This window comes from Trematomus bernacchii, unplaced genomic scaffold (assembly GCF_902827165.1).
Source record: "Trematomus bernacchii unplaced genomic scaffold, fTreBer1.1, whole genome shotgun sequence".
Taxonomy (NCBI): domain Eukaryota; kingdom Metazoa; phylum Chordata; class Actinopteri; order Perciformes; family Nototheniidae; genus Trematomus; species Trematomus bernacchii.
In genome coordinates this window covers 8273278-8287287 of record NW_022987689.1, presented here as the reverse complement: position 1 = coordinate 8287287, position 14010 = coordinate 8273278, and the positions used below count along the sequence as shown (strand labels likewise).

The 14010-nt window shown below is 40.5% G+C and overlaps 1 protein-coding gene across 2 annotated transcripts in view; it reads left to right on the top strand.

Annotated features, from left to right (window-relative positions):
• mast3a (microtubule associated serine/threonine kinase 3a) overlaps positions 1-14010 on the top strand; it is a 31313-nt gene that overhangs the window by 9767 nt on the left and 7536 nt on the right. For both annotated transcript variants that reach the window (XM_034137831.1, XM_034137832.1), the window contains 15 exons: positions 1408-1428; positions 2328-2412; positions 5006-5163; positions 7612-7687; positions 7913-8122; positions 9400-9501; positions 10013-10145; positions 11078-11160; positions 11422-11507; positions 11931-12139; positions 12258-12396; positions 12604-12736; positions 12838-13003; positions 13141-13242; positions 13862-13984. In XM_034137831.1, coding sequence (XP_033993722.1) covers positions 1408-1428; positions 2328-2412; positions 5006-5163; positions 7612-7687; positions 7913-8122; positions 9400-9501; positions 10013-10145; positions 11078-11160; positions 11422-11507; positions 11931-12139; positions 12258-12396; positions 12604-12736; positions 12838-13003; positions 13141-13242; positions 13862-13984 — 1826 coding nt within the window. The remainder of the gene's footprint in view (positions 1-1407; positions 1429-2327; positions 2413-5005; positions 5164-7611; positions 7688-7912; positions 8123-9399; positions 9502-10012; positions 10146-11077; positions 11161-11421; positions 11508-11930; positions 12140-12257; positions 12397-12603; positions 12737-12837; positions 13004-13140; positions 13243-13861; positions 13985-14010) is intronic.

Genomic DNA, 14010 nt, shown 5'->3' with positions numbered 1-14010 from the left:
GCAGTGGAAATGAGGCAATGGAGAAGTAACTCCAACCAGCTGAAAAGCCCTAGGGCCACTCGCTGGACCCCGGCGTTTGTCTAGCCAATTAAGGCAGCAAGTCGCTGCACACGCTCATTCTTCACGGCTTCTGTGATTATGGGGGAAATTTGCAAAGCTTGTTCTCTCATCATGCTTCTTGCAACTGCACATAGACTCACTGGGATTTAGAGGAAAAGTAGCTGCACCCTCGTCCAGTTGCAGAACATGGTTGCTGCTTCAGTGTCATTGAAGGTGCTCTAAATGTATATGCTGCTCATCTGGAATGTCATGTATTATGAATTAGCATTTGATGTTGCAGTGAAGCACGGCATATTGCAGCATAAGCTGGAGGACGGAGAGGGGAAGCCTCGCACAAGCCTGCATGACTCATCTGAATTTGTTGAGACCTTTTTAGCTGCCTGTGTGGAGACAGATGCTGTGACTGCACTTTTAAAGAGCTCCTCCGGGTGTATTTTATATTCACACGAGCTGTATTGCCCTGCTGTTTGTGCAATCATCTTTTCATGTAAACATGGGAGAACCACACACAAATAGTTGGTATTGACGTCAAGAATAAATGCAAAAAATAAAATCAAGGATCCAACTCAAGGGTGTGGCTTATGGTTTAGCTGCACCATTAAAGAGGCATTATTCTGAGGGTGTGCCAACACTTTTCTCCTTGACACCCCAGGCATCGATTCTAAAACCTTGCTTTAAATCTTAGCTTATTTCCTCTTAAGCCTTGCAGGACCTTAATACAACAACGTAGCATCAGCAGCAGTAAGGCGATTGGTAATACATAGCAGATGACATGCATATCAGATATGAACCAGATGAGAAAACAAACACGTCTTATTCCCATGACTAATCCTCAGATCAGTCACATTCGGAGCAGAACCATCCAATTTGATTGTGTCACTGCTGATTCAACTGCATGTTCCCAAAAGCTTGTTTGTGATAGAATTTTTTTTAGCCTCTCTCTATCACAGATGGAATCAGGGAGGAAAATGAAATGCCATATTGGATGGAAAAGCAGAGGGGCATCACGTAAAGTTTTTAGTGATGGATAAGTGGGTTCTTCATGGTGTATGTGTAGGCACAGTCAGAAGTGTATTTTGTTGGTTTGTGTGCGTGTTTTTAATGAGTCACGAGTCAGGTGTCTATGGGTCTCGGTGCTGCAGTGTGATGGCAGCTTGGCAGGTGTTCAGCAGCAGACTGCCAGTGGCTGCGAGCTGTGACAAACAAACAGCTCTGACTCTGACAGCCAGACGCACTCTGTCACTATCATTAAACACTGTTTATTTTCCCTCTCACTTTGTGTCTCTGCCTGCGCCTCTTCTTTCTAACTCATCTTCTCTATTTGTGTCTTCCTCTTTGCTGTTTTAGCCAACTGGCCCGCAACGAAAGGTAAGAAAACAACTGCGTCTTCTTTTTTATCAACACTACATATGATCTCTTAAAGGTCTCCTATCATGCAAAATGCACTTTTTGATGTCTTTTATACATAAATATGTGTCCCTGGTGTGTCAGTAGACTCACAAAGTGTCCGGAAATACAACCCTCTCTCTTTTCCTCCTTACCCACAATAAAAAAAACGGGTACAACGGAGCTGATACAAATGTGCATGCCGATATGACGTAATATCGGAAATGTGGGCTGGCTTTACGCCCAAGGCCCTATCAGAAACGTTGCTGTATCAGAAACAATGCGTAATGTTTTGGAAGTAATATGGTCTTTGTTTACATTAGCAAGCATTGCTAACACTCAGAGCTAACGCTGTACTGGAGAGAGTATGTGTAAATAAGCAGGATATAAAAAGGTACTCACCTTGTGGTAAACCTGCAAGGGAAAAAGCATTTGAGCTCCATACTGTTTCAGAAATAATCCTTGATGTGGTTTGGAACATGATATGACATTTAATCATGGCGGCGTTTAGCTGAATATCTGGGTAGAATTGTCCTGCATGAGCTCTCGCCTCGGCTCTCGTTTTATTTTTATTTATTTTTTAAGCTAAGGACCCAGAATCAGCCCTTCTCTAACAGGGCTGACATATAGGGGGTTGAGGCATGACTAGAATGGGTGATCTGTTTGGTATTTTGAGCAAAACACTTCATAGACATGTTTTTTATATATCTGAGACCTATACTATATGCCTAAAAATAGTATAATAGGAGACCTTTAAAAGAGCAGATTTGCATAAAATGCAATTGCAGGTGTACACTTTGAAGTTTCAGTCAACAGGATGTGTAAGTTGTGTATGTGATGGTGAGCTCCTTCTGAGCAGTGTGTCTTCTGTTGTGTTACAGCAGCAGAGTGGACGGGAGACGGTGGTCCGTGGCGTCGGTTCCCTCGTCTGGATACTGCACCAATGCTACCAGTTCATCAGTATCTGTAAGTCTCTTACTGTGTATCACTCAATGTTTTCATTACCCTGTCAGTGTGTCTCATTTCCTTCATCAGACATTCAACCTTGTTCCAAACCGCTGCCAGGGGACCCTTTAGCTCCCTGTGTTACTTACAGTCAGCGTATCAGCCAGTTTACGGGGAAATAGTGTCCTGTAAGCTTATGGTGTTGATTGACTGAACTAGAACACTAAATCCCATAAGATCAGTGTAGGAAATAAATCAACCTATAAATTGTTTTTGATTTACAGTAGACCCCAGAGTTATTTCATAAAGTTCTCTGCACTTGGACCATATTTGAGTTGAGCTGTGAGGGTAGTTTTGTATACCTTTTTGTCAAGCCACTCACAGGAAAATACATAGATTAAAGATTTATTTTCAAGATTCAAGGCTTTATTGTCATGTACACATTAGCTAAAGTTTAGATATGGCAATGAAAAACTTAAGTCACAGGCTCCTCCAACAGTGCAACATGAACATATATAGGACATAAAACAGATACAATAGTGCAAGAGAATGTTTTGAGATGTGCAAGTAATTACAAATAAAATAGAAATAGTGCAAGAAGAGTCTATATAGATAGAGATAAAAATATTCTGCAGGGGAGCTTTGAGAAATGTCTTTGGCTGAACTGCCTCTGTTTTTGGTTAACACAAACTACTCGCTCTTTAAAACCAGGATGTATATTTCATTTTGGTTCGAGTTTCACTTCACACAGACCTTGTGGCATCCGCAGGGCATACAGTTGAGGTCATTTGTTTAACCAATGCAAGCAAAGACACTGAACACATTCTCAGAGGCAGGTGGAAAAATTCACACCATCACCACACTGCTACTTGACAGTCTGGTCGATCATAGCCTCTATAGCAGTGGTCGCGTTAACCGAATATTTTCCGTCTATGACGGATTTTTTTAAACAATGACGGACAAATCTGAAAGCAGTCTGTCATTTTGACAGATTAGAACAAACTCGCAACAGCGCCAAAGCTTCCCCGCAGCGAGGCTCCGGTGTTATGCCATGTTATGCATGCCCGCCAAAAAGGAAATGATATAGTTTCCAAACCTAACTTTGTCGTACAAATCATTGAAATGTCTCAGAGTTTTTGCTTTACGCTGTGCGCGGTCCCGCGAGGTGCAGTGGGCATGCATAACACGGCATAACACCTTTGCTAACAGTTCACGAGCGTGCGCCCCCCCCCCCCCTGCATTGACAGTTTGTGAGCGCTCTCTCTCTCTCTCTTTCAACTACAGACAGGAGATATGAATCAATCCTTTGTTTTTCCTAGAATTGTCCTGGAATGAGTACAAATTAACGTTTTATAATAATCCAACACAACATTTAACTTGATATGGTGTGTTTGTCTTCCTGAAATCAACTCTAAACTCAGTATAATTAATGGGAACAAAGAGGTACTATTTTACCATGTGACCATGCTGATTACATGACTTTGTACCAAGATGATTTGGGCCGTACTCTTTCGACCATGGGGAAAGTACTGGAATGTTCGGCCTTATCTCTAAAATAACACGAGTCTTGTTAAAATGCACGACTTCTATTTCCTGAATGACATCACTCATGAGTAGGGACTTAACATTTCCTCACTTCCTTTCAAGGAAAAGTCAAAACGCATGGCCCAGTAACCCCCATCAGCTATTTGTTGATGGTTTCCGTGTTAATCATCTTGAGAAAGTTGAGAAAGTCATTACTAAAACTGCAGTTGGCTGTAAAAACAATGCCTGTTCTCCTCTGTCACGGCTGTAATTTTGTATAGCCAACCACATGGCTTGGAGACGGTGAGGTCAGCCTTCCCCACACAAAGCCCCTTTCAGGCTCGCTGTCAGTGAGGTCTTTATGCTGCTCTCGCCCGCTTCTGACACGTCTGTAGTTTCTTCCTCAGGGTATCTTTCTCCCCCTCTTTCTGTCCCTTATTTTCAGTTTTTCGCTCTGTTTTCCTTTCTCTTCTTGTCTCGGTTTAGCTCGTCTATTTCCTCCGGTCAGATGAAGCCCCTCTTCTCTTTACCTCTTCCTCAAGTGAAACACAAGATCCCAGCCAGATGGGAGTTCTCATAAATTCCAGGCTGCGTGTCACACATTTTGTCTTGGAAAGAGAAAACGAATGCATGCACGGCCAACACAACAGCCGTCGCTGCGTGCCTCAGGCGTGCTGCAGCAGGGAAGAAATAAAAAGCTTTTGGAGAGCAGAACACTAAAGCTCACAGAGTCCTCTTGAAAACTATAGGGATTCATGGTGATTTATTTTTACTGCAGACCTTTCTCAGCATGTCCTTTTTAAAATGTTACATCTAATCCAGAACTATAGTGGAGCGTGAAACTTTTTAGACTGTGAGCATTAACAAGATAATGAGTGAATCTGAGAGAGCAGCTGTGTGAGTCTCTTAAACTCAGGCTGTTACAGTATATCATCAAAGAAGCACAACCTGATATGGATACACATTTGCAAAGTGGGGAATACGTTTGAGTTTTTAGCCAGTTATTGCTTTAATAGCAACATTGGAATATATTCTAGTTTACTGATTATACTTCTCTCTTCCACATTCCCTATTTCCCTTTACCCCACAGTCCTCTTCTTCCCAGGAGTTATTGCACCAGTTGCCCTTCCAGCCCACGCAAGATGATCTCCACTTCCTGTTCAAACATTTCCGGAGCACGGAGAGTGTGGCAGACGAAGAAGGAGCGCAGGCCTCGCCCCCTGTCAGGCTCCGTTCACGCAGTCTCAGGTAGCCTGGATTTTAATCATTAAAGAACTTTACGGCAGAGAAGAATGGACCACACACACATTGGTGTAGCACTCCACTGTGAGAAGTGTTAATCTCATCAGATTAGAGCCACACCTCTCTTGTTTTATGTTGTGTGTTAATCATAAAATAATTGAGGGAGGATAATGTCAGGAGGCACTGTTTACCACTTATAATACACTCAAACATATAAGAAACACAACACAAAATGCACAGATTCAACTTGTAGTGTATCTAGTTTAGCTAAAATGCAGTGAAGCCCTGTTGTTTTAGCTGGGTTGGTTAGCTAGTTAGCCAAGCCTTCTGGTTTGAATAACTAATTGAAGCCTATTATGAAATAGCTTACTCAATACATGAATGCCCTCAGTGTGAATGAAAGAGAAGAAAATAAGTCATGCCTGCCATTTGTATTTTTAATTATTGAACCAAAGTTTCTTCTCTTCAATTGTTAGTTTTCTGTTAGCTATTGAGCTTTAGTGACAGCCTCCTGTATGTTTCCCTTATATTGCACAGCTGCGTACTCAAACATGGATTTGAGATCCTTGTATGAGAGGGAAACTGTTAGCAGTGCTGCAGACACTGAAAAGCCTGCAGTTAGCAACAGTACTGTAAACACAAATGCAAACACTCAACCTCAAACCAACAAAAGTAGGTTTAATGTTCCACAACGTCTTACATTTAGAAATAATGAAGTAGTTGCTGGGAGGATTTGAACAAAGAGCGATAATTATTGTATGTGGTTCTGGGAATAAAGTTGTACCATTTTTATACTGAGCCCTAGGATTAGAATATAGCATTTTATAAACATTTAGCATGGTCGCTCACATTAAACACTTAATATAAACCCTATAAACTGCACTTGTGGGGGGAGTTTCGAGGTTGCAGGAGGCTTTTTTTATAATGGGCTGTTGAGGGTGTTGGCAACATCTTGATGTGGTTGTTTTTTTTCACTAATGTGTCATTGCCCGGGCCACATATATATATATGGATGTATACTGCAAATCTATATATATATATATATATGGCAGAGAATGTTCTAGACATGTCTACTGCTCTACATATGCAGAAGCGGTGGCTCTGTACTTAAAGGGGAAGATGTCACAGTGAAGGCTTTTATAAATAAATGTCGATATCATATATGGATCTTTAACTCTAAGGTCTAAGTTGATGAGATAATGTGAAATGGTCCAATATAAAGTTTATTAAATATTAAACTTTTACAGGCATCCAGGCTTGTTAACGGTGTTCGTGGTTGGCTGATCCTAAAGTCTTAAAATGCTCTAATTGTAAAATCTCAACATAATTGGTTACATCTATTTAATAAAAGAGAATTTACCGCATGCATTTCACTATAATGTCATGCAGATTCGTATTAACGCTTAACAGTTCAATATGAGATTCAAACCCTCTAAAAGTTTCATTTGACTTTTCAAATGCTATTAAAAACACACTGGAATTACTGCGTGCATTAAATGTGGAATACGATGACTGACAGGTGTCCTTGTTTCTCTCAAATAGCTCCAGAGGGTGTGTAAAGCGCTTCTTATTGCCTTCAAATAGTTCCCAAGGGGTTAACTATTGCTATTGCCCTCTAATAAATCCCCTGCTGTGCAACTCCAACTGTTGCAGTTGCACCAAAATAGTAACTGCATGTCACTGCTTGTTGATATTGTTATGTGTAGTATGTGATGTATTGGGCACCGAGCGTTGCTATTCTTAACATTTGTGATGACAGCTCTCTGATTTGTAATGTGTACGGACGGCTTTAAAGCTGCCCCGCTCGTAACTGAAGCCCTGTGCACACAACAGATGTGGTCATGGATACTGCAGATGAGAACCTGATCTGAATCACATTAGTGTTTTATTCAAAACACGCTGGGTTTATGGCCCGGCATGGCAGTAAACGCTTTCAGTCAAACATGTGCACTTTAGTCTTAAGAAACTTTTGTTTAGCTTAAATAAGATTGATAGATGTGGTCTTTACAGCTTTAATATGTATTAGTATTTAACCATTGCCGGTACTAAACTTTAAACATATTTCTGACATCCTTCTAAAAAGAAGGCATTCATTGGTATTCAAATGTTTTTAATCAAATCCGAGAAATGCTAATACATAAGAATTAGAACTTTATATGCAAATGTGTATATAAATTGGCTAGTTAAACAATATCTTGCTGCATGGCTGAAACTGAAACCTGGCAATGCATACAGCAAAGCATATGTTGTGAAGGATACATTTCAAACAGCATGGTAATTCATTACAATTTCTTCTTCAGCTGTGGTTATTGTACATTTAACATTTATTTCCAAAAGCCATTTATTAAATGTGCAAATCTAACTTATTAAACCGTAGGAGCCAAATATGATTCAGATGTGGAATCCATTTATTATTGGCTGTATCTCTGATCTATTTTTCTGTTTCTCATCCAGCCCTGGAAGGACCTGTGGAACATTTGACAATGAAATCGTCATGATGAATCACGTCTACAAAGAACGTTTCCCTAAGGTATAGTCGGTTCTTTTCACCACTTTATCTTTCATTTATTTTTCACTCTGAGCTGTAATGGTTAAACATCTTCAGTTTGCAAGTGCATTTCCATGCAAAAAGATGATGCACATGAGCTTTATTACACAAAATTAAAATCTCGACTCTTCAAACTAAAGTCAATTGTTGTCACGAAGCTGCTGTCACTGTTTTAAATGAAGTCTTCCATCTTCCATTGTCTCCCAGGCAACAGCCCAGATGGAGGGTCGGCTGCTCGACATCATCGCTGAGGTTTCCCTGGACACCGCTCTGCCTCTGGCTGACGGGGTGCTGGGATTCATTCAGCACCAGCTGGTGGAGCTCGCCAGAGACTGTCTGGATAAGTCCCAGAATGGCCTGGTCACCTCCAGGTACTTTGTGGAGCTGCAGGAGAAACTGGAGAAGCTGCTGCACGAGGTGAGTGTCTCTTATTATCCAGCCACTCTTCTCTTCTTCTTTCTTAGACATCCTCAGTGGATTTCTGATTGTTGGTAGCTCAGATTGCCCTCTGGGACATTGCATGCTGTACTTTAGTAGCTTCACTGGGAACATTTAATGGAAATTGCTTATATAGTACATCCACAATAGAGTGGTTGCATGACATACCTGTGTCTTTACCCATGTCCAGTGACTGTCTCTCCACTGTCAAATAAAAGCAAAAAGTCCTCACTAAAACTATTAAAACAAATAAAATAAGAAATGGCCTCCATGATTGGTTCTCATTTGGTGCTGTTTCCAGTTCATTGGCCAGTAATTGTGTTGTCATTTTGTGTCATTACTTGAATATGTGCAGTTGTCAAGTGTTTGATTATGCAATGATTTATAACATAACCTTTCCAGCAACAATTTGACTGCAGTACATGCTGCCTCTTTTGCGAAACAGATTAGAGCTTCTGCTGCAGACTCCAATGACTTTCTCTCTTTAAACAGAACGTTTAAAAGTGAACATCCAGTTATCCTTTAGCCACAGTCAGTACAAAGTGGATGCAGTGCTTTCTTGTGTTCCTTCAGTCTCCAAGTAGTTGATTGTATTATTTTAGTTTATCCTACAGCACAACAGGGTGCACATTATTCTGTCTATAATTTCCACTAAAGCCACATTTCTGTAATTATTCTTCCATCTCGCCAATAAAATGATTTTCCGTCTTAGTAAGAGTTTATTTTAAGCGACTGTTCCCTGCTGTCACATGTTAAAGTGCTTGAGTTTGTCCCTTTGCACGCTACTTCTTCTCTGGAATAAGAATTGCTGTTTTATAATGCTTTTTTTCTTTCCAACTTTTGGAAGACGATATCTTTGAAAACAAATCTTGTAACAGGTTTGACGGGTTGAGACCCAGATGATCAGGTTAAACTCTGACTTAAATCCCTCTTACAACCTCCTCTGAAACCTCTGTTTGACCAAGGCAAGGCAATGCTAGCATAAGATATGGAGACAATGAAGGCTAATAATAGGTTTCGCAAGTGTTTTCTCATATTTATAAATCTGGCAAGGCAGCAAACAGAAATGAGTATTGATGCAAGATGTCAAAACACCAGCCTAGATCTATTGAATCACCAAGATGAAATGGATGCTAAAAATAATATGAGCCAGAGTGAAGACAGCTTCTGTGGGTGAGACTGTCTGCCTTATGCCTCGTGCCAATTGGATTAAGTCAAAAATAACAATCCATCATCCTTTGTCTTTTCCCGGTCAGGCGTATGAGCGTTCAGAGAGCGAGGAGGTGGCCATCATCACCAAACTGGTGAAGACGATTCTCATCATCATCTCCAGGCCGGCCAGGCTGCTGGAGTGTCTGGTAAGTCTCGCTGTCAGACAGTAGTGATCAGGAGGGACACAATATCAACGTGATGTCTACCAGCTGACAGTCTAGAACTAAATATATGTCCCTTTTTTAAATGCAGGCCTCACAGGTGACTCGTATACATTGATGACATGGTGTTATAATGATAGTCGTCGCTGTAATAATAACAACACAGTTTCATGTTGGAGTTAGGCAGCAGAAAGCCTACCTTGTCAGACTTGATTGTAGTCCTTTTATTTTCCATTTAATATTGACAGTGGGTTTTTATGAGAATTCAAGTTCACAAGAAAAAAACAGTACTGGTTTTACCTTTTCAGCCTCTTACTTATCAACTCGAGCAATGGTGTTTCCTGTGTTTTCTCCTGTTGTGTTGTTGGCAGCATTTGTGTCCTTTTGCAAAAGTGTCCTGTGATAGTCATGAATGCTTTTTTTTTTATCCGATCCAAAATAAATGACATTCAAAATGCAAAGAAACCACATCACGTCTTTAATTCCTCTCTCACAGGAGTTTGATCCAGAGGAGTTTTACCAACGTTTGGAGGTGGCAGAGGATCAGGCCAAAGTCGGCCACGGCATCAAGACAGATATTCCCAAATACATCATCAGCCAGCTCGGCCTCACCAGAGATCCCTTGGAAGGTGCAATGATGATTCATTTGTTTGCATTCTGTATTTTACCTACTATAGTGTCTATTGAGGCCTTTGAGAATACCTTTTAAGATTCATTTTTACAGTATGCTCGGACTGGATAGGAATGACATTAAAAACATTATCAGAGCTTTATCTTCATCGCTATCTTACAATATTTGTACTTAAATCCTCTGGTAAGGAGTTCATTTCCTGTGGATTTCACTGATTCAAATGCATGTTTACTTTTCAACCAGAAAAATAAACATAGATCAAATCATAATGTTACTGGAGAATTTCTTTAAATAATTTAAATGGGGAAACCATTATGCTAATGGAACTTTTCTTGTATGTTTGATATTGTTATTGTTGCAGTAAGTACTGTTATTTCATGTTGAACTTTTGCACATAAGAAGATTTTATTGTTACCCATTGTAAACAAGCTTCAATTTGTGACAGGACTTATCATATTATGTCACTTTACTCAACAAACTACTCCTTCCCTGTGCTGTCTTTGAACTTGTTTTCTGATTTCATTGTGTCTGTTCTTCTTGAGCACACCTAATGAATGTGGATTTCCCCCTAGTATTAGATCCTGCCTTAGTTTTACTAAGTCTTTCATTGTTCAGTTAAAAAGGCTGTGCATTTAGTCTGTGTAATTGACCATTGAAAGTACTCCCTCTGCAGAACGACACGTCAGTATTGCTTTGTATGATATTCAGCAGAGTGGAGCGTAATTCAACCGAATTAGAAAACCTGTAATGAGTTTGCAGAGACATTATAACCTAATCATGTATAAATGTGATTTGGAAACGGTGACAATTGTAATTTCGTTAAGCATCATTAGTCAGTTACTATCATTCACAAACAGTTGAATAACCTCTCATCGCTCTCACTGATTTTTTATTTAAACTAAAAAGGAGTTGTGTCTGCTGCTGTTTCAGAGATGGTCCACCTGGAGCAGACCAGTCCGAGCCACAGAGCCAACAGAGAGTCTGACGACACAGGAGACGGTACACATATGCAGGTAAAGCTTATATTAGATGGTAAATAAGTAGTTATAATGAAATATGAAGTGATTCTTAGTTTGAAGGCAAAATAGAAATGTACAAACAACACTCAAGTGGTTGCTGCGACCATTTAAATGATATAAAGAGCTCTTTCGGGAAAGAAAACTCTTAATGTTATCACAATGAAGTCCTGAAGTGCATGTATTTATGCTTTCCATGAGCAATGCAGCAACTTAGTTCCTGTTTTTTTCCTTCCGTTTCCTTTTTGTGTGATTCAGGGCCGAGCAGCCTGCACCCCTTCTCGTAGGAAACCACTGGAGAGTGACTTTGAGACCATCAAGCTCATTAGCAATGGCGCCTATGGGTGAGTAAGACAGACGTCTTTGTTTCCGACTAGCTCAGATTCTTTGTTGACACCGCAGAGAGCCCAATAAACGTGGAAAAGAAACTAAAAAGAGGATGTGTTGTAGTTTGGGTCAGAGCACGGACAGTGTAGGGACTACCCAATGGGAATTATTATTATTTTATTATTTTTCCTCTTGTCCCACCAATCAATTGAGTCGTTTCATTTGCCATCAGCCATTATTTTGCATTAATTGTTTTTATACTGGATCTTAACGGAAATGTGTTAACAAACTGGGCCTTATGTTCCAAAATCAAATTTGGATTAAGTGGAAAATAACAAAGAAACTTCTTACAATACTACTAGTTAGTACCAACAAAAAATTTGATTTGTTATGTGTTTTATTTCATTTTGTCCTCTTCCATCTGTTCCCCTGTCATGCAGGACTGTATTTCTGGTGCGCCACAAGGAGACCCGTCAACGGTTTGCCATGAAGAAGATCAACCGGCAGAACTTGGTGCTGAGGAATCAAATCCAGCAGGTGTTTGTGGAGCGAGACATCCTCACCTTTGCTGAAAACCCATTTGTGGTTTCTATGTTCTGCTCCTTTGAGACACGGAGGCACCTCTGCATGGTCATGGAGTATGTGGAAGGTACGGTTAGAATGATCCACTCATACATATTATGTCTTTAAAGACTAATGTTTTCTAATATTCTTTTACCCACTATAAGCCCAAACAAAGCATCTGACTGTCTGTCTTTGTACTTTAGGTGGGGATTGTGCCAACCTGTTGAAGAACATCGGTCCTCTGCCTGTGGACATGACTCGGCTGTATTTTGCTGAGACTGTCTTGGCTTTGGAGTATCTTCACAACTACGGGGTTGTACACAGAGACCTCAAACCAGACAAGTGAGTCCTCATTTCACTTCTTTCTCTCTCTGCTCTGAGGTAGCTCCAAAGTACTTTAAAGCTTTAATCATTTTTAGACTTTCCATTAGAGCCTGGCAATCTTTTTGAAGTAGTCACAGAAGTGTTCAGCCTTTCATACTTTTTTTACCCAGTCTAAATCTAAGTTTTGGGTAAGCGTTTGATGTGTTCTGTTTCCTTCTTTTGTAGTTTGTTAATCACCTCCATGGGACACATTAAGCTGACAGACTTTGGGCTGTCAAAGATCGGTTTAATGAACATGACCACCAACTTATATGAAGGACATATCGAAAAGGATACCAGGGAGTTCATCGACAAACAGGTCTGTCTCTTCTCATCTCCTCCTCTCTTCATCTCATCTTTAACGATCTCAAACCAACATCAATATTTTCTCTCTCTTACATCTTCCTTTGCTCTCATCAGGTGTGTGGTACTCCTGAGTACATTGCTCCAGAGGTGATCCTGAGGCAGGGCTATGGCAAGCCAGTAGACTGGTGGGCTATGGGCATCATCCTGTATGAGTTCTTGGTGGGCTGTGTGCCTTTCTTTGGAGAAACACCAGAACAGCTGTTTGGTCAGGTGGTCAACGGTTAGTGCAATTCTCCTCAGTCATCACATACAACCTTTCCACACATAGATAGATATTGACCAACATTTAACGTTTAGGTTGTGTTTTGATGTGATTAAATCCCTTCATTGGTTGATTGTATGTTCTTCTTTGTCCAGACGACATAATCTGGCCTGAGGGGGAGGACGCTCTGCCGGCTGATGCCCAGGACCTGATCACCAGACTGCTGAGACAGAGCCCTCTGGATCGACTGGGAACAGGTTGGTGGGGGTGTGACTGATGAGGAGTGGGTACACAACACTCTTAATTCAATTCAATTCAAAGGTTTTAGTGTCATGTGCACTTAAGCTACAGTGTAGAATAGGTCCTCTGACAATGTATATGTATAGAACATAGTTATATAAGACATAAACAATAAAACAAATAAAAAAATTCAATACAAAAAAAAGCAACAAAAGAAAATGGATATATACAAGAACAGAATGTAAAACTACTTTATGTCCCTTTTGAGACACGGAGGCACAGGTCCCAGGTTACACTAGGTCTGCTACAATTTGTCAGGGAAGCCATGACACGGGGGATTTCACCGGAGAGAGATGTTTATGAAAGTGTTATGTCAAGGAATATTTTTGAAAGATCACATTTAGCAATTGGTGGCAGTTATCTTTAGGGCTGTGTCTGATAGAAACTTTCCATCAACATGGAACTTTTCCATTACATGAAAGCTGTGTGCCTAATGAGTGTTAATAAGGCAACAGGGAGATATAAGGATATCAAGGGAGACACGGAGTAGCTGGGGATCAACTGTAAACCAGGTCTAAGGTGTGCAGATATGAAAGCATACCTGTTTGTCTGATTTTTATTTGATTTTTTCTCCAGGTGGAACCACTGAGGTGAAGATGCACATGTTCTTCCACGGTCTGGACTGGAATGGCCTGCTGAGACAGAAAGCTGAATTCATACCTCAACTAGAGACTGAGGACGACACTAGTTACTTTGACAGTACGTTACAGACCAGTCAGATTTAT